The sequence below is a fragment of the Varroa jacobsoni genome, unplaced genomic scaffold (assembly GCF_002532875.2).
Source record: "Varroa jacobsoni isolate VJ856 unplaced genomic scaffold, vjacob_1.0 contig01183, whole genome shotgun sequence".
Lineage (NCBI taxonomy): Eukaryota > Metazoa > Arthropoda > Arachnida > Mesostigmata > Varroidae > Varroa > Varroa jacobsoni.
This window is the reverse complement of record NW_019214592.1, coordinates 20,699-40,011: the sequence shown is the minus strand read 5'-3', so window position 1 is coordinate 40,011 and position 19,313 is coordinate 20,699. Positions and strand designations below refer to the sequence as shown.

The following is a 19,313-nucleotide window of genomic DNA, read 5'->3' as shown; positions in this document are numbered from 1 at the left end:
TGGTGAGGACGAGAACACGTCAACTGGCAACAGGGTGATTTTATTGCACTCACAGGTTTCATTATGGACGATTATATGTCATATGCCTAAGATCTGGCAATAAAATAGTCGGAAATATTTTTGAAGGATTATTTAACAAAAGTCTGCCCCGCTGTAGAAAGTCAAGTTGTGTATGACACATAGCCTACAGCAATGTCTTCTAGAATCTTGGGTTAGGTCTTCCTAAAGTTCAATTGACGGCTGTGCTGGGCTTCGGCCCTACACAAGGATACCGTGGAAATCGTGCGTAACACTCATGTGCGTCATTTTATTAATTAGTATATTCTACTCAGAATCTGCTCTAACTGTTTGGACCACTAAAGAGTGCGACTGAGACACGCATCGACATTATTTTAGGAAGTGATTTCACCACAGACATCGCAGCGGTTGATGGATTGTTGACCGGTATGATCCTCACTGTACTGACACGTAACGATGTACGTAAACATACTGTGTTGCCGTCCACTGGTTAAAGCGTTGTTACTCGACTCAACAATATTTGTACGTTAGGCGACTTCATGCAACCGTTCACGGCCGGAATATGCGCAATTAGCCAATTCATCGTTATAAGATCTACGGCAGCGTACAATTTAAGTGCTTGCGAAAGATGGAGGAATACCGTTTTTCAAATATTAGCAGTTGATTTAACTCGGAGACGACTTTTTCACCCAGGCGCCAAGAGAAATTACATATTTATTGACTCGATTGACTAGCATTAAAAACTCAATTCAACAAAAAGGTGCGATCTCAGGAAGACGTACTCAAATCGAATCGTATCCGTACGATATAAGCTAGAAGCTTAGGTGGGGCGGCGGCGTCTCCTACAGTATCCTGCCCAGACTTTTTGAGCACACTACCGTAGGTTCTGCGTCAGCGAGACGCGGTCAAAGATACGAAGAACTGATGTAGTGCTAACAAACAATACATTTTAAACGTCATTTTCAGTTGAAAGGATGTATACGTCAAAACGGCCCTCTGTAGCTTCAATTTTTCCCATTTTCCATGGAACCTGTACTACGAACAGTAGAAGCAGACCCAGGAAAAATACCAGGATCCGAAATCCTATATATTGGAGACAAACCTCCCCAGACGTTAGGGGGCGCCGATTATATATTGTTTTTGTCAATGTTACAAATAATTTTTTTCATAGTCATTGACATTTCTCTTGGTCATACACAGACTGTGAGCATTGCTCTCAACATTTGGAAGTCAGCCAAAAATTGCTAACAAGCTTTACTGAAACTTAATTCGTTTTTACGCCATCTGGATGTTCGCATTGCCGGACCGAAGTGTAAAAGTAGATTTTTAAAAAGCCCAAGGAATCATGACAAAAGTAAAGCTAAAAAGGCGAAGCGTTTTTCCATGTTTTGCGATAGTGTTTTTTGTTGCGACAATACCCAGCCAGAGTTTTAACCTATTTAGCCTTAGAATGGAAACGTATGTTCTGCACGAACCTGGGACTTTTTTGTACAAAAATAGGAACTCGGTTTAGGCTCCTTAAAAACGGAATTTGTTGTATTCGTTAAAAATGGCTAGATTAATTTGCTTCAGAAATCGAATGCGGGAAACGTCTTTTTACGTTTTGAGTGGTTTCTCTCTGAGCGCTATTGTGTCTGAAGCGGCCTTACGATATCGGGAGATACCAAAGCTCCTTCGAGCGACGCGCCTGAAGCGCAACCTATCCGATACGTCCAAAAGCTCTGTATTGGCGCCCCATAGATAATCAATCACGCTGAAACATCAAAAACTCTTCGTTAACACTAATATGAAGTATTTTTTGCTAGGAAGTTCACACTCGTACTCTCTTAAGTATCGAGGGCTAGGGAAAAAGACTTTTCAGCCAGCGCTAACCTATAGTTTGTATGTAGATTAGATAATCTAGAGAGTGTAAATTATATAATCGTAAACTAACATGATGTAGAAAAAAGCTAGATCTAATCTGGGTTAAATCGTCTTAATACCCGTCTGTCGGTTGAGGATTTATTGATTATAACATCGGAGCATTCAATTGGAGGTCTATCAAAACAACCGTTTTCCGTACGGCGTCTTAGATTGCCAAAATTCTGGTTACAAGCGAGGGCAGGTTCGGACTTCGTAGAAGGGTGCGTTAATTTTATGGATAGAATCATATTTGAACTATAATAGATGGAATTATTGAAGTAAAGTACTGGTTATTTCCTGCCCACTGCCTTCTGAGATTATTAGAAAAAGATTCAGTCTCAAATTCGTGGCAGCCTTGGCCCGCATAAACTTTCATAAAACGTCCAGTTGGAGCACACCTACGGCCTGGCGTGCCCCTATCTGGCTATAATACGTCTTTATATATATATAATAGATACGATTTAGCTAGAAGGGTTCTCGATGTTCTATGGAAGACCCTAGAGTTCTGGTAAGACATTTGAGGATAGGCAAGGTTACAAAATGATCATTGAACACCTTGAAGTTTCCTCCCTGAAACTTTTCTATTCGATGCCTCTGCCTCTCGAGCTGCAAAAAAAAAACTGAAAAGTCTTGCGCGCATCTGAAGCGTAAAGAAAGCTGCATTTCGATGGAGGTAAACACAATTTCGCTACCATCTTGTAGAAGGGAGATGCACGATCATTCCAAAGGGTTCTCAGTGTTCTCTTCTATCTCACTTTCCTCCGTTACTAGATCCCTTTACCCTTTCGCCCACCTGATTCGATGTCCAGCCACAAACCGCGCTCGATTCCCTAACCTCGTTTTCCTCCTTTTGGAAAAAAACTTGCGCCGAATTGTCGTCGACAGTTGAATGAACAGTTTGCGGCGACCGCTGAAGTCGTCGTGAACTTGCCAAGGCCGAACCACCCGAAGCCGCTACCAGCTATGACTGTTATGACCGCAGTGTTATTTTTAACAACTTCTCCAGCATCGTACAGCCTTGAAAAGCACGAGATACACCAACGATGTGCCAGTTTACTGAAGCCAACAAAAAACTCAAAAGAAAAAGCAGTTTTCTCGATGAAGGGTGTAAAATAGCTAGCCAAATCCGTTGCATGCGTTTAAGTGGGAGCTTATTTGCAAATGAATGTGGTTTCTTAATATTTGTACGATTGGCAGCGTTGAAACAATTTTTGTACTATAGACCCATGGACGAAGGATAATTAAGATCCTACTAGTTGCAGTGCTTGCAAAAAGGACACATAACGTAACTTTCTGGCTCAATTCAGAAAAAGTAGCGCAATGTAGTTAAAGGACGTGGCGGCTTTCGGTATATTTCCCAGAGGCCGGTGTACGCTGAACCGTTTGAGCTAAATGTTTAGAGTTAATATTATGTCCGACGCCCCCCGATAAGCATTCTATCAGACGGCCAGCCTTCTAGCTGGGCCGTTCGTCGAACTTAACCCAATTGACGAGCTTCCATTTGGCGCCATCAGACATGATTGACACCGGACAAAAATCTTGCTCACACACAATCTATAGTAGTAGTAATATTATCACGATTATTATCGTCCAGCGCGCGTGTTTGTCTAAAAGATCAGCTGTTGGCAACCATTGGACTCGCCCGACTCACTCACTGATTTTGAAAATCAGTTTGTTGCCAACTCGATGCATTATACGCTAGCCAATCGTTAGCGTTGTTCTTCCTTTCCCATTTGAGGACCTTCGAAGCACCAGGTTAGACGCGGAAAGTTACTCTATTATACAACTATATACGTACGGCACAAGTGGGCTCCTAGTTTGTAGGTATTAACATTGAGTTCATTGCTTGTTTTCAGGTTAACCGCTCTAACGGTCCGCTATTTTCACAAGGCTAATCGTCTATTTCCTGAATGGAAGAACTTTGTCCATATTGATCATAAAGTTCTCGAGAAGGCGCTTGCTTTCTTGCTTGCTTCGCAAGCAAAAAACGGCGCGTTTCACGATCACGATGGATACTTTACTTACGATCGAAAGATGTCGCTCAAGGTAAGAAAATTACTGCAAATAGTTATTTTTTGTGTAGCGTTTTCGTAATAACTTTGAGGACTGTGTCACTCAGTTTCGGAGCCAATACAACACCGCTTTCGTGCGCGAAGGAGTACACTTCGATTGATTCAGCAATAACAGCAGCCGCAATTGAAGACGGCTGTGCATCGTTTGGCTTAAGTAGTATAGATGTAAAGCAAGCAAAGTAAAAACCTTTCAAGATATAGCCCTGAGACGATCCACATCGCCAACAGAGGCCAGCTGACATACTGCCGAGCAGAGGTAGAGTGTGGTGAACGTACGTGACAAAAACAGTCATATCATTTTGAATGATAAGCGAGGAAATTGAGGTAGCATTTGATAATTACTACGGTCGTTCATATCCACTTTCATAAATGAGCCGCGTGTGTCCGTGTTCGTACTGTCGCCATCTTGCATAACACCACCGCAGATAACCCGATTCGAATAGCAGCTATTCCACTAGAGCTACCTCGACTCGTTTAGCCGTCGGCGACTCGATTGTAAATAGTGGGTAGCCTTTCCTAACTCCGTTACTACTGGCGTTGGCCCTTCGTAGTTCGAGGCAGACGGCGAGAGTCGGCTGCCGCCGCACGTGGTCAGTCATTTTTTGTCCCATATTCCCACCAGTGACTAATCGAGGCCAGATCGCGAACGAATGATATAAGGAGGATGTGACTACGCTGCTATTGTTCATGAGTGTAATAACCCCGGATCAGTGGCCGATAGTGAGTAATCGCTGAGATGCAAAATGGAGCTGTTCTGCAAAGCGAAGCAGGATAAAAGACGACGTCGAAACGACAAAAAGTCATTGACCGTTGTCGCTGTAGTGGCTAGCCAAGAGTCGGCCCTTTGCTGTCGGCCCTCGTCTGCACATAAGGTTTCCTATCTCCGCCCTTTTCCTGATTTATCCGCACCCCTTTGTCTCAGTACCTCCCGGTTCCTCGGAACCTATTGCCAGAATAGAAACAGGTACCCCCGCGTCCGCCAGGGCAGGGTATCACTCTCGTACTGCTGCCCTATTCTGTGCTGTGTCTGGATGCCTTCGGCGGCCGCGGCGGTTCGAGTCACTTCTTGTCTTGGCACTATAGCGGCTGGTTGCCGAATCTGGCCAATATCCGTTCTGCCTTAACCGCGGCTAATGGATGACGTTACGCACTGCCGCAGATAGTGTAGTGGCAGGCATGGTTCTGCGCCCTCGACCTGAACCGGCTTGAGGTTCTCGGGCTCTGCTCAGAGTACCCTGCTCAAGTTAGAGAAGGTAGTGACTCTATTTGGTTTTAAAGCAGTATATAGCTTTTTTCCCCAGGTGTCAGAGTTAGAACAGTCCGCGGAAGGTTGAAAAGCAGTTCTTTTATCTGAGCTATTCAGAGCTATCCCAGCAAAAAAACAGACTTAGGATGAGTAGCGCGCCAAGTATCTTCCAACTAGATATTTAAACCAAAATCCGCAATCATGCAGGCTTTTGGCGGTGCGGATTTTGGGTTCGTACTAAAATGGATCGACGAGACTTTATCAGGTCTAGATTTTGGACGATTCGAAAGCCTTACGGTGAGTCGTGGACGCCAGTCTGTAAGTGTAGCCTACACACGGTTGTCCAGCCTCATTTACTCGCGCCATAATTAACGCGGAACGCAATACAATTTGACATTGAAATGTGTTACCACCAAAACAGACGGACGTTTAAAAGATTTATCTAGGGTTTCAAATATGAAAGTTGAATTATTGTACTTATCTATATGTAGGAGCCCTGACAGGTAGGGTAACAATTCCAATATCTGCTTCGATGATGATCTAACGCTGCGGCCGCTATAGAGTCATACATGTAGATAATACACTTCGGGTGGAGAGCTTTAGCTTCGGGCGTTTTAGACTCCAACCTTTGGGTTCGTTTAAATCATCGCAACGAGGATTTCTGAGTTGATTCTGATGAAACTGAAGTCGAACTTCTGCAAGGTTTTTTTAAACAAAGAAAAAGGAAGGATTCGTTTCGGCTTAAATTAATGCTTAACCGTGCCAAGCGTGTCACCTATGGTAGATAATGCGTGCAATATGTATATTTTAGATGAACAGAGGTTAAGATTGATTCGGTGCAGGTTGGCCGATTAAAGTTAGCCCTATCTTCCGTCGACAGAAAAATAAAAGTTACGAGTTAACATTGCATGTTTTAGCTTAAACGTATTTCTGAGAGGGACATTTATGCAAGTTACAAAACTTAGTTTAACAAGTTGCTAACGAATGAGGGATTACACTGTGCTGCAGTGCACCGACGACAACCATAAGGCGGTCAACGTATCACTCACCGCGTACGTGACAATCGCTCTGCACGAACTGCGGAACTTCGAAGGGGTTAGTGTTGAGGAAGTGATGATATCTTATAATCTGAGCGAACGAATGTTTTTAGTTAACTTAAATTCTAGATACGAATGCTAACTTATCACCGTATTGCATTGTAGCGAGGTAATAGCTCGACTTCAACACAAGCAAAACTGCTTTGCCATCTCTGAGTGGAGTCGTACACAGCCTATAAAGCAAGGCGATACATTTGCAGGTAACAAATGAGTGTAAATACAACCTAGTCTTCGATATTCGAACCTCATCTGCCGACGATATATAAGGACTTAAGCGTTATTATATTAACCAGGAGACGATATGATGTTGATTGATTTTTAGCCGTTATCGGTAAAAATACTGCCCGCCATTCGTCAGGCTCAGGAATATCTCGAGTATTCAGTGACGTACAGCGCTAAGGAAGATGATCCTTATCAACTTGCTATAACTGCCTATGCACTTCTTCTAATCTCTAGTTCCGAAGCGGAATACGCGTTCGCGTTACTCGATCGAAAGTACATTCAAGACGGTAAGTAGACTGGGGCCATTATCGAACGATATATGCACGCGCACCTTTATGCTGGCATCATGACGCATTGAGCCGTCATTGTACATAATACCAGCTACGACCACTTGCCCAGTGGCGTTTTTCCTGTAAATTGATTAGAATTAAATTGGCGCTCTATCAATTTTCCGCAATTATTTGCTTCCTTTCTAAATAGAAGTTCAACAGTGACCGGCATAGGGGCGCAGCAAGCTAGTTGTTACATGACTTCACCAAAAAATGATACCTTGTGAGGTAAATGATAACTGCTAAAGTTCGTATTGAGCACAGGAAGACGTTCTGCAGAGAGACCTAAGAGGCGACTACGTAACTCTGCTCTGAGCCGGTACTTTGACTGGATAGCCGGCGAGACTCAGGGATGTACGGATGCCACTGTTTGCAATGAAATTTTTAAATACAAAGCACTTCACTATGCATTTCATTGTTTCGAAGTAAAGCCAAGTCCTCGTTGACGTTAGCATAATTATTATTGTTTACTTACTTACTTACTTACTTAGAGCAGTGCATCATAATTCTCGCATACCCGGTTCAAAAGGAATAATGTGGCGTCTATCTATGTCCTAGCCAGCTTCAGCAGCGTATTGTTTAGGCAAATCAATTCTCATTTTCTCTAACGTCAACCTAATATACATGCATAGGACAATCGTATTTATAGCGGAAACTGTGTCCTGTATTAGGCGTCCTAGATCGGCCTAGCTAACGGTAGGCGTTGGGTGCTATGGAAATAGTCTTCGCCCATTGTATTACTCGCGAGTTGCACTAGGTTACCGTCCTTTTTGGCCTACACTTATGATTTTCGAGCATCCGTTTTAGCACTAGATGAATACCTAATCAAGACCGGGTAACAGCGACGACTCTCTTTTAGTCGTCTGGTGGATATTGAATTTTCGGCGGAAACAAAGCCCGATCGTTCAAACTGGGCTGCTGAAAAATCCATCGAAGTTTAGAACATATGTGTAATTTATGACGTGTTGTAGTGATTCGACATGGTGGCTCGAGGCTAAGTACGACAAATCGGCTGGCTGCCAAAGAGCGCGGCCAAGTAAGTATATAGGAAAAAACCTATGGCAAAATTGGCAGAGAAGCTTCTATACGTTAGTTAGGTGAAAGCAGATTATACTTAAAGCGTATAAACTTCGATTTGTAGGTGAACAATCGTGCTGTTAATGAGAAAGCTTCACGCTTTAAAAGGACGTAGAAAAAAACATTTATTCACTTGTAACAATTTATTTTACTTACATTTACCCATAAAACGTTTATACAAAAGGACGAAATTTAATACGATTCACTTATACTACTGATACAAAATAGATACATAGTTCGGAATGAGTGGCTTTACTGCTGTGCACCCTTTCTGCACAAATTTCGCAGACGCTACTAGTCCCATCGTATCTTTCCCGGCTGTTATCACTGCGCTTTCAACAGTTCTCCGAGCTGCGGCACAGGATCATGCAACTAACCCGAACGGAACTATGACGCTTTCAGGAAAAAAAACTAGATGCCTGAAATCAGAGCCGCAACCCTGATTAGGGAGAGATTTTTCCGAGGCGCTTATTAGCTTCTTGTCTAACATTTGTTTGCCGCGTTGACGCAAATCTTCATCTTTGGGCGTCCTAGGCGATAGTCAATTTAGGCTTGATCAGAAGTATTCCGATCAAGCCTACCGGTCGGTAACAAAACAATCTTGGCTAGTGAATCATATTCGAGCTCTCTATGCGTCTTGCGAACAAATTCACTACGCACGATTATATATACAAATTTTAAAGAGCTGCAGCCTGCCCGGCGTGGGCGTTGAACACAAAAGTCGGATTCTACCAAACAAAACGACTATCTGTTTGTAGCGTTTCACAGTTTTACATTGACCATCACCGTATGTCTCTGTTTATCCGTAATAAACTTCACAGCCAGCCGTTTTTGTGCTTCTCACGGAACTTTTGAGACGTTTCAAGTGCCCTCGTACTCACATATATTCGGATGTCGGAGTGGATCGCTCGTATGAATTGCCCGTGATCCCTTGTACATATAAAAATGTGTGATGTTGTCCGGGTGACGGTACAGAAAAGCTGAGTGTCTGAGCTAAGCCGAAAGTTCTATTACTCCTTAGAGAGCGCATCTCGACGCTCATTGGGAAGCGTCATTCGGGACTCATGTAGCTTACGGTTTTTGCAAATCCATCGTGTTCCAATGATTGAGTAGTTTGATTTAGTTTTTTTGTTTTTTATTGATATTATTTGAATTACAATATGTATTATAATTAAAATCAGAAAAAGGTCTAATTGTGACAGCAAGAATAATAATGCAAGATTATTGACTGTCGCTACCAAAAAGTTTTGAATGTTGTGTCTCTACGTAAAAATAAAAGGTTTTCGCATAGGAAAACTGTGCAGATATTATACGATAATCACAACTATAGGAAAAAAAAAACATTTTAGAAATAGATGTCATAGTTGGTTTGTCGCCACAGTCTTCCTAGAATGAGGTTATACCACAGAGGCAAATTGACCAAAGCACACAATTATGTGTATATTAGCTTTTTTTCTTTTATCTTGTTCTTTTCCGGTTACCTGAAATAGGTGATATGCGGTACTGGTCGAAGCGGCGATTTCAAACAAACCCTTCAGTCACTGAAGCAGGCGGAGACGGTGATCTTCCATTTGTTCTTGCGGCAGGGTCGCAGCCCCCCCAGGTAAGCTTCAGTCATACATTTTTGGTGACCGCATGTTTACAGAGAGCTGTTGAATTGAAGCAGTCGCCGACTAAATTTAATAGTACTTTATTATCGATATATTTCCTTTGGTACAAAGATGACAATATTCCTTTTTTATCAGAAAATTCTTCGATACGCTATTTCGCAGTGGCTTTCATTTAGCTATTGTCTTTTTATAGTTAAGCGTGCGTCGAAACATAGTGTTTGGATTACTATGTATTTCTAACAGACGCACATATTACCAATTTTACCTAAAAAATAGATAGAGATTTCATCATTTCAATACGCTAAATCATTTCTAGGCAACAACCTATCTTCAGCAATCATCATCATCGAAATTTGGCATTGCAGCTAGGTATTTTTGCCAAAACCCTGCATTTTGATTGATCTTCACGCGCTTCACAGGTGACTCCCCTCACCCGGAGTGAGCTGCACGCTGTTGATGTTGAAACAACGGCATACGCTTTGCTAGCGTATCTTCATGGCAAGGCCGTACTCGTCAAACCTATTGTCGAATGGTTAACGCAACAAAGAAGCCGCAAAAGCGGCTGGGCCTCGACTCAAGATACGATCGTTGCTATGGAAGCACTGCTTGAATACGAGAAAAGGTAAGCAACTATATTTCAACCGGAGTCTTGGACAACCAGCTCTCCGCTTGAAGGTAACGAGAGATCGCCATGCCAAGTCCCATCAACGATGCATACAATACAACTGGCGTAGTAATATATATACTCGAATACGTGAACTCGGAAGAAAAACAACTAGTTTAGTTTGAGTCTAATACAAACGTAAGCTGGTAGAGTTTTTAATATGCGAGTACCTGATAATGGTATGGAGTTTAACTTCCCAAGCGATAACTTCAAGTCATTATTATTATTCTTGAAAAAAATATATGCAATTTTTTGCGAACGAAAGTGCCGTCTCGAAAACTAAGTGGCATTCATCGTACTCGTATAGCCAGCGTTTCCTTTTAAAACAAACGGTATTTTACTGAGATAGTGAAGGTGAGATACGTTTTTTCAATAGTTACTAATATGTTTGAAAGAGACAATGCAATCAATAATATTATAGACAGATAGCGCTGCGAAGAGTTTTTCCCACTGCATAATCTTGATCGTCTAATTACTTGGTATAGTGATTATACGGCCCTAGTGAAATAGCACACAAACGGCAATGCGACTCGTTCCACTCCGGAAAACGCTGGCGGGTGTCCTGGTTTTTGCCATCTGGTGCGGGCTCGATTATTTCAGATTATCTTACCTTATTTCAGTCGCTCACCCTTTTCTTCTTTCTGACTTGCCCTATCTGGGCAGGTGCACTATCAAAGTGGATCTTCATTAACGTTGAAGCCTTGTTCACGCTTTATTCGTAAGCTTCTGTCCGAATACTATCGCCCCCTGGCACTACAACACCCCGCGCTAACTCGTCAACCTCACTTAATTTATCAGTGAAACAACCCCAAATAGCAGCACTGGCAGAATGGAATGCCGCTGTTAATTAGAACTGCGTCTTGTACGAGAAAAGAACATTCGAGACAAAGTAGCAGAGCACCAGCCATTAGCATAGTAAACCAAGCTGTCGGTGTCGACGCCGCGATCAGTTGACCACAGTCATCGATTGGTCGGCCCGCTACTGCCCACATCACCCACACCGAAGACCGATCTCATATAATAGTGTACCAGGGAATCCCAGCTGGTACCACAGCCATAACCACTGTTGATCCTATCCGCCTTGCTACAGTTCCTGAACTGGCAGCGGTTTCTGCGTTTGTATTGCAGATGTACTACTCTGCAGATATGTTCATTGCGCCGTTACTGGTGGACAGCGTACGTGACTTGATCCTCCCCAACTGGCATACATTGTCCTTTGGGCATGCTAGACTCGTTCAATTACGTACACTTAATTGGCTTACCATGATCCTAGTCGGGCGCTGATGGGTTCGCAGCGATAGACAAAACGGCATTGTCAATTCTGTTGACAGCGTCGCAACATCCCCGTCATGCATGACCAGCCCTTGCCTCCATGCATTCCCTCAACGCAACACTTCGTCCCACGACGAAGCACTATATATATAGCAATTGGTTTTTAAACAGATTTTATACAGCGAGGTGCAAAGCAAGAGCTGATCATCTTGTTTCATTCAGCAGCCACAGTCGGCAAGTCACCAGGCTAAAATCTTCACAAGTCAAATACTAACGAACGAAGACTTACTTAGGTCCATCTTAGTAAATCGAGGCTGAATCGACTGTCAGCTACCGTCAGGGTATCGTGATAAGCATGCTCAATGGCATCAATCAGCTTCTTGTAGGACAGCTTTACGAACGCTGCTAGATGATTTGTTAGTGCGCGAATGCCCAATACACCAGGATCAATCGTAGTATAGTAAAGTAAACGCGTAACGTCGTAGTCCAATAGTAGAATTGGAACCTTGAAAAATAAAGGGTATTCTAATAAACCCTTTAGACATTTCTGACGAGACGCATCACATAATAAGTTTTAGTTCTGACGTGTAATAGGCAGCTAAAAGATATTATTTACAGATGTTATTTATTCATTAATAATAAACATACATTTGTTATCGTGTATGGCCTATTTCAGAGTGTTTAGCAGCGAGGCTGAGGAGCGCGAACTTTCCATGACCATCACTATTGAAGCTACATGTCTTCCAGGCATCTCCAAACAGTTCCACGTCTGTAAGTATGCCAAAGCCTCTATTTTTACCAACTTGCTCACTATTTGCATTGACTCTACGCACGTCGTCGAGTCTATTTATACACTTGAGTCTATGTTGAAATTGAATAGCAGATTCTTGCAGACACTTAATGTTTTCCGTTCTACGTGGAGGGCTGTATATTGAGTAGAAGTAAACAAAGTAACGAATAACTTATTGATAAAGTCATATGAAAATGCAGAACGCAAAATCCCTGAAAAGGCTGTACTTTATTCTACTAATGGGGCAAGCCAATTTTTGTTTAATTTGCAACTAAACAGAGGTGTTGGTTCATTATAACTTACTTGCAATAAATTGTGAACTTAAACCATTGACAAACACACTTGTATAAGAAAGCGGGGAGCCAGTAGTAAGTTCCTTTTCAACGTGCTTATCTGCTACGGGGTACCAAGTCTGCCCGTCGATAATCCCGAGAAAACTCCAACCACTATTGCGTGACCGATCGTCACGAGGGACCAGCCGATGTCCCTGAAACAAACTTTTGCGTTTGTTAACGGGAGTATTGCGCATCAAAGAAGACTCCCCCCTCCCCCCTTCCCCCGGCGAGGAGCGCCTGGTTGTCCTGTTGGATCTTCCTGTAGATAAGCAAATATGTACTTAACGGCAGCAAGAAACACGTTGGACCTGAAGTCAATGTAGGCCTACGGTCGGATGCCTCTTCGTTGATGTCCTTAGAAATGGTCAACGATTAAATGTCTTCTTTCGGATAAAACAAGCGATCCATTCTCTGTCGCCAGGCGTTCGGAGGTTGTTCATCGACCCTAGTACAGTGCCTCGTAAGTGCTACGTATTAACGTATCATCAGTGTACACCTAGAATACATCTAAAAACGATTTCATTCTGGAAGCGTCTTCGCTGGTAAAGAAGATGACTGTTTCCTAGCTCCTACTTAAGCTTCGCGTAAGAGTATTTATCAGGATTACAGTGTACAAGATGTAACAATATCTTATGCGTTTGCAACGTATTTCATAAACTGACGAAATATATACATTGCCTTCAAGATTTTTTTTATTGACCATTTTTTTAACGCGGTATTGCTTCGTAGATGAAGTCTACTCAAGCGTTTAAGCTTGCCTAAACTATTTCTAAACTAAAATCACTTAATTTTCGCTGACTTTGTACTTGTTATTTATTCTCTAGCCTAAATTAATCTCGACGTTATTGACATATGCTTATGTCAAGACCAAGCTTCTATATTGTTTAGGAGAACGATTAAATAAATTACTTTCAGTAGGAAATCCTGGCGGCTGCTAAAATGTCTTCTTGCCGCCTGGGAAATATGTATAGACTTATGTCAAAAACAAAGTAAAAACCTTCTTTTAACCCTATGAAATATTATGAAATCTAGCCGTAGTTGAGATTAAGTATGTGTTCATAGATCCGGGCGACGTGCCCCATTTTTTTATCAGCGTTAGCTGGAAGAAGGCAGCAAGCAAATCCATTCAACTTGTTCGTGCTTAATTCGCAGAATTATGTTTAGTCTCAGAATTGGGTGTTTTGGTAGTTGATTTCCTACAATTGTCGGCCGGTAGATCTGTGATCGATAGCTTTATAGCTGATCGTCGCGATTTAGCTCTGTTTCCGACTGTCGCGTAGTGTTGCTCCAAGAGCCAGCATCGGCCGTGGTCCTTGACCTGTTAGGATAGCAGATACGAATTGGTGCCTATCGCCGTGTTTATCAAGACGATGGGTCCGGGTGGCCCTTCCCCAAATTCGACCCATAGGACGCCCAGCAGCAGTTCAGTCAAGTCAAACCTTTAAAGCTGCCAAATCTTACCGAAATCCCCTCTTACCAATTTTCCTCGTTTTCTCTGCCTCACACAGCATGGAACTTGGCCTCTTCACCTTGTACTTTCTTTTAAGCTTAACAGTTGCTTTTATAGTGATCACCCACAGAAAGTCTATTTGGTGCGCGACAATGTTTAGCCAATGTACGCCGTTTGCGCGCGATTTCTCTCTCTCTAATATATATAGTCCTTTCTAGCTAGTCTTTTCTAGCTTTCTCACTCTTTCATGTCTCTCTCTCTTTTCTGTTTTCCGTCTGTTCTTCCTGCACTTTTCTTTCGGTCCATAGCGGTCCACTAAGTTCAGTTGGCTGGCCGGCAGTCGGCCTAAAACGCGTCGCCAACTTAACCGCTTCTACGAGCCCAGCAGTTCGAAGGCTTTCTTCCATTATCACTGAGCATCTGAGAATAAAGGTGAACATATACTCCAAATCCAACGATAGCTACTTCCCTAGCCAAGACCCGGCGTTACTCAGTTTCGACCAGGACAGGGCGCACCCAGTGGTTGAGACTCTGCAGCCAGTGCAGCTGACGTCTTGGTGGTTTCCTACTGTATTGGGCTCTTGTGCTTGTTATCTCACACAGACATACGACCGCGCCCCATGGGGTTATAGCAATTAGAAGGGGAGCAGCAGCATCATGCGATACGGAATCTTTCTAAGGGTCGGTGTGTTCAGCTCATACATATGTGGACGCATGCCTTTACAGGTGCATGACACAGCTGCAACTATCACTAGCTTCTATTTTAAAGGGTCGCAGGAGGAAAGGATATATTAAGACGCGCTTGTTCTTGCCGCGGAAGGACCTATACTCGTCACAGCCATCTATAATACCGTTACACAGCTTTGGACGAAAAGGTGCAATTGGCCTCCGTCAGGGGAATCGGGGGAAGGGGGTAAATCGAGATTGTAATAGTATCGAGGTACCAATCACATTGCCCGTTAGTCTTATTTTGAAACATTTGTGCATATGCTTTGCTCGTTGTTCCTCCCTGTATGAAACCCATATCATGCTTTGGGGGTTGCAGCTATGCCATGACGTTATAACTAGAACACACTTCTTGTATAAAGATAATCTTCTTTTACTCTGTTCGTATAAAAAATTCACAGAGAAAGCTGTGAAACGTGCTTCTCATGTAGTAAGTGAATAAGCATTTCCTCTCAAATAACTTCAGCTGAGTTATTTTTGCTGTTATTAGTATAAGCGAGATTGCAAGCTCAACTTAATTAGCCATTAACAGTTTACGAGTTATATAACTGACTTACGGACGCCAAATTAGGAGGAAATGTGTTTGGCTATTTTGCATATGAGTCCTTCTGTAAAATGTGCAGGCGCGATACGGTTAAATAAATAATAAATAAAAACGATTAAATAAATGAAAAAAAAAAAATAAAAGCCACTGTATACAATAATTACTCTCGCCGGTCTGTTCTAGCGCGAATGGAGTTGACTAAAGATTGAACGAACAAAATACTGAATTGAACGGCTCGTTAATTGCGTCGTCCTTATCAATATGGCCTAAGTACATACATTTGCATAATACAGGATTTTTTCAAGCAACTATTTATGAAGCTGACTAAATAGGTTTAGTAAATGGCCAGTTACTGAGCCATTTACTCGACCGTACAAGCTAACACACGACAGTGCACATTGCAAGGTATCTGTTATATATTTATCCTATATTGTATCTAGAAATCACTAGAACGATTTCACTTTGGTAAGATCAATTCACGGTTCCATTCAAGTAGTATACTCATCATTATTCCTTCGCAGCAATCGCAAATCGTTACCAACCACAACGGTTCCGAATCCCGAATGCTTGGGGTCAGCTCACAGTGCGAGCACGTGGCGTAGGAAGCGCCTTACTTCAAATAGCACTCAGTTCCCGTCAGCATCAGCCTCCGCCACCGATTTCACACTCGTTGTCGCTATCCGTAAAGGTATACATTTTGAACTTTCGAATCATTATAATTGTGCTGAAAGCAATAATAGTAATCGCGGAAAACGTAACACTAATCGGATTGGCTCAGGTCTTCTCGTCGGGACGTAATCATTCTCGGATTCATTTCCGCTCATGTCAGAGCTGGCTAGACGGTCGTGGAATTGGGGAAGTCCGAGGACTAAGCAGTGAGAGTGCGGTAAGCGGCCTCGTCGTCCTTGAAGCAGCTCTTCCCACTGGCTATGGGGTTGACCGTGATACCCTGCTCCATTACGTACACTCGGGCACCGCAAGGAACTTGCGTCATGCACACACTCTCGATGACGGACGTGCAGTGTTCTATTTCGATTATGTGAGTTATTCATTATAAATATGTAACAACAACCTTACGGAACTTTATGCTTGTTTTGTTGTTTGTCTTTTGTTTTGGCGGACGGGTCGCATTTCGTTATTGATTCGCTTCTTTGTTCTCTTTTACATTTTACAGTTGGACTCCTCGCCAATCTGCATCAACTTCACTGCCCTAAGACTACGACCAACTGCCGTGGTGAGCCGGCACACACTCGTCAAAGTCTACGAGTACCACGAACCCGGTCAGTCCGCGAATAGCTAACGCAATACATTATATTCGTGACGTAATTTGTTTCTACATGGTACAGCTATCTACAATAATAGTTTTAGAGACGAAGAACAGCAGTAGCGTACCATCGAGCAGCTATGAACCAGGATTCTTGGCGTAAGGGTAAAATTGGAGCAATACCAAGGTAATCTGTTATACAAAAAAATATATACATATTTGGTATTTGTTCTAAGTGCCTTCTTTTTTGCTTATCTGCGTACCTATTTTAGAGCGTTTAAATCAGACCCTGGTAGATCTTTCATTCCTGCATGCGTTGCAAGTCTGCGACGTGTGCGGTTCTTACCAGTGCGTACAGTGCCCATCGTACAACGGCGCCCAGGACACGTACTATAGGACATCTAGCCAAAATCTTCTAGTGGTACTCACCATCGTCACGAGCCTGATCTCTCACGGACCACGGTGCAGATAGAGCCTGGTTCAGGCGATGACAACCAATAACCATGAAAACGAGCGTACCGTGTATATAGCAGTTAATATGATCTTACAATGAATGAGCAGGCTCTCATCTTGTTTTGATTTGCCTGGATACTGAGATTAGTGTTGCCGCGGCACGTAAACGTGTGTGATCACTGCTACGAGTCATCATCGTCCCGCTTGGTGGGCGTGCACGACTGTAGATTTAATGAGTACACCACGTGACTCAGTTAGGTGGCGAAACTCCGTGAGATTAGAAAAAAATGTAGGTGAAGTCGAGAGAGGTGACGCGAGTATGCAGTCTTTTGCAGTAGAAAACAGCGTTGGCCTAAAGGATAGGTTGGGGCGCGGAGGGGTTATCCAGAAAGCGATCTATCGATGTAGATAGCTATAAAAATAATTCATTAACTAACAATAATTGGAAAGCAATACTTGATGGTATCTTAAAGGGACAGCAGGGACAAGTCAAGAAATGAAAACTACTAATTAGAGCTTCACAATGGTTTAAATAGGAGAGACCGCGTTGAGCGAGCCTCTTCGGTACACTGCCTTGACCTAACGATTGCCACGATGCCTCGAATTTAAAGCATGGATAAGCAGGAAGTCTTCAGTTTTCAGTATCCTTGAAGTCAATAATAATCATAAAATTAGGCGACTGATTCAGATTGTTTGACTCGGCTTCCCCGTTGATGGTGAGCAGGCCCTACTTCTTCCCCACCCGCAAGTATTAGGAAGAAATTGAGAGGGTAAAAAAAGCTATTTCTCCATTTAGGTAGGTTAGAACGAAATGGAGGCCCAGTGTGTCGGTTTGGCTGTTTGTGTGTAAATAGCGTCGTTTAATAATGATAGAATGGGTAATGAGTGTTGTTTTGATGCAGGCTTTTTGCTAACATATATACAATGATTATCATGCTGAACTCCTATGGAACCTTTCTGAGAGCATCGTAGGTTGTCTTAAGATAGGGAAAAATTTATAAGGAATGTTGTACCCGGCCTAAATGTAAATAATAATAAGACACATTGCTAGATAGTAAAACAGATAAAAAAAATAACAAGGAGGGAAAAATTTTCAAACATGGGATAGGGACAGCGAAACAGAGGTACACAGCTAAATCGAAAAGAAGGAACGACAGATGTTTAGAGATCATAGAAATATAAAAAAAAAAGTCATACAGATGAAAAAGAATGAGATATAAAGTTCAAAAAGAGCAATAATAACGCATTTCTTAATTCTAGATTCTCGCGCTGCGTTTTAGATAAGGTTGATCCCGTAATAAAGATGCTTTATTTACATTTATAAAAACACTTATTTTCAATCGTGTAATAGGTAGCAAGAGAGTGTATGTATCATAGAAATTAGGTAGACTGTATGTAGGAGGAAACATTCAACAAAGCGGACATTTGTTTAGTTCGAGCATACAGCTTGGTACATATTATAAAGAAAAAATCGCAGTATCATGCTTTTACCTAACTCACTGTGTAGACAGGGATTTTCTAAGGAGTTCACTAAAAGCACAGGAAGTTGCTAAAACTTGTGAAACATACGTTGCTCATTTTTCGATCTACTATCGTTTTTGGTTTAAATAAATTAGTTTACGGTTTAACTAACCACACTTTGTATAGTCTTATTACATATGCTATAGTCGTCGGGAAGACTGAAAGAACAGTCATCTTTATTGGAATAAATATTTGCATATATTTCTAGGAAGGTTCATCTTGGTATCTGACTGCTCACCTCTTCGTTTATCCTGTCTCGTACGGCTTTAGAAACAGTACAATGAATGGCCGCATTGTTTTTTTGGCTCGCTTTACTTAAAACTGCGGAAATGATTATAGGAGAGACTTTCTCGGCATTTCTAGACATTTAGCCGGTATCTCATTTTGAATTGAAAGCCTGTTTCCGACTCAAAATGGCACATTATAGCCCTACACCCTTTACTCTAAACTCCATGAGTCTTTATTTCAGGATGAATTTACTAATTTAATTCGCATTACATTTAACTCCTTAGCTTTCAGTAATGCGTCAGCTATTTTGCGTAACATATATATATATATGCTATAGTCGTCGTATATATATTCGATTTATCTTAAAAGGATGAAAAATTTCCTGAATTTGTGTAGATTTGTATATAAAATAGGACAAAATAACAATGTAGGAAATCTACTTTATTAAAAAGTAACATATATATAGAAGTATGTTTTTTTGTGAGGCTACTAG

The 19,313-nt window shown here is 42.1% G+C and overlaps 1 protein-coding gene across 1 annotated transcript in view; it reads left to right on the top strand.

Annotated features, from left to right (window-relative positions):
* LOC111271867 (CD109 antigen) overlaps positions 1-18,733 on the top strand; it is a 52,467-nt gene extending 33,734 nt beyond the window's left edge. The window contains exons 16-25 of the mRNA XM_022852881.2: positions 3,777-3,966; positions 6,247-6,333; positions 6,658-6,844; positions 9,454-9,566; positions 9,993-10,195; positions 12,186-12,280; positions 15,876-16,042; positions 16,133-16,393; positions 16,529-16,634; positions 16,891-18,733. Of these exons, the coding sequence (XP_022708616.2) occupies positions 3,777-3,966; positions 6,247-6,333; positions 6,658-6,844; positions 9,454-9,566; positions 9,993-10,195; positions 12,186-12,280; positions 15,876-16,042; positions 16,133-16,393; positions 16,529-16,634; positions 16,891-17,090 (1,609 nt within the window). The 3' untranslated portion in view covers positions 17,091-18,733. The remainder of the gene's footprint in view (positions 1-3,776; positions 3,967-6,246; positions 6,334-6,657; positions 6,845-9,453; positions 9,567-9,992; positions 10,196-12,185; positions 12,281-15,875; positions 16,043-16,132; positions 16,394-16,528; positions 16,635-16,890) is intronic.
* Positions 18,734-19,313: the final 580 nt, after the last annotated feature.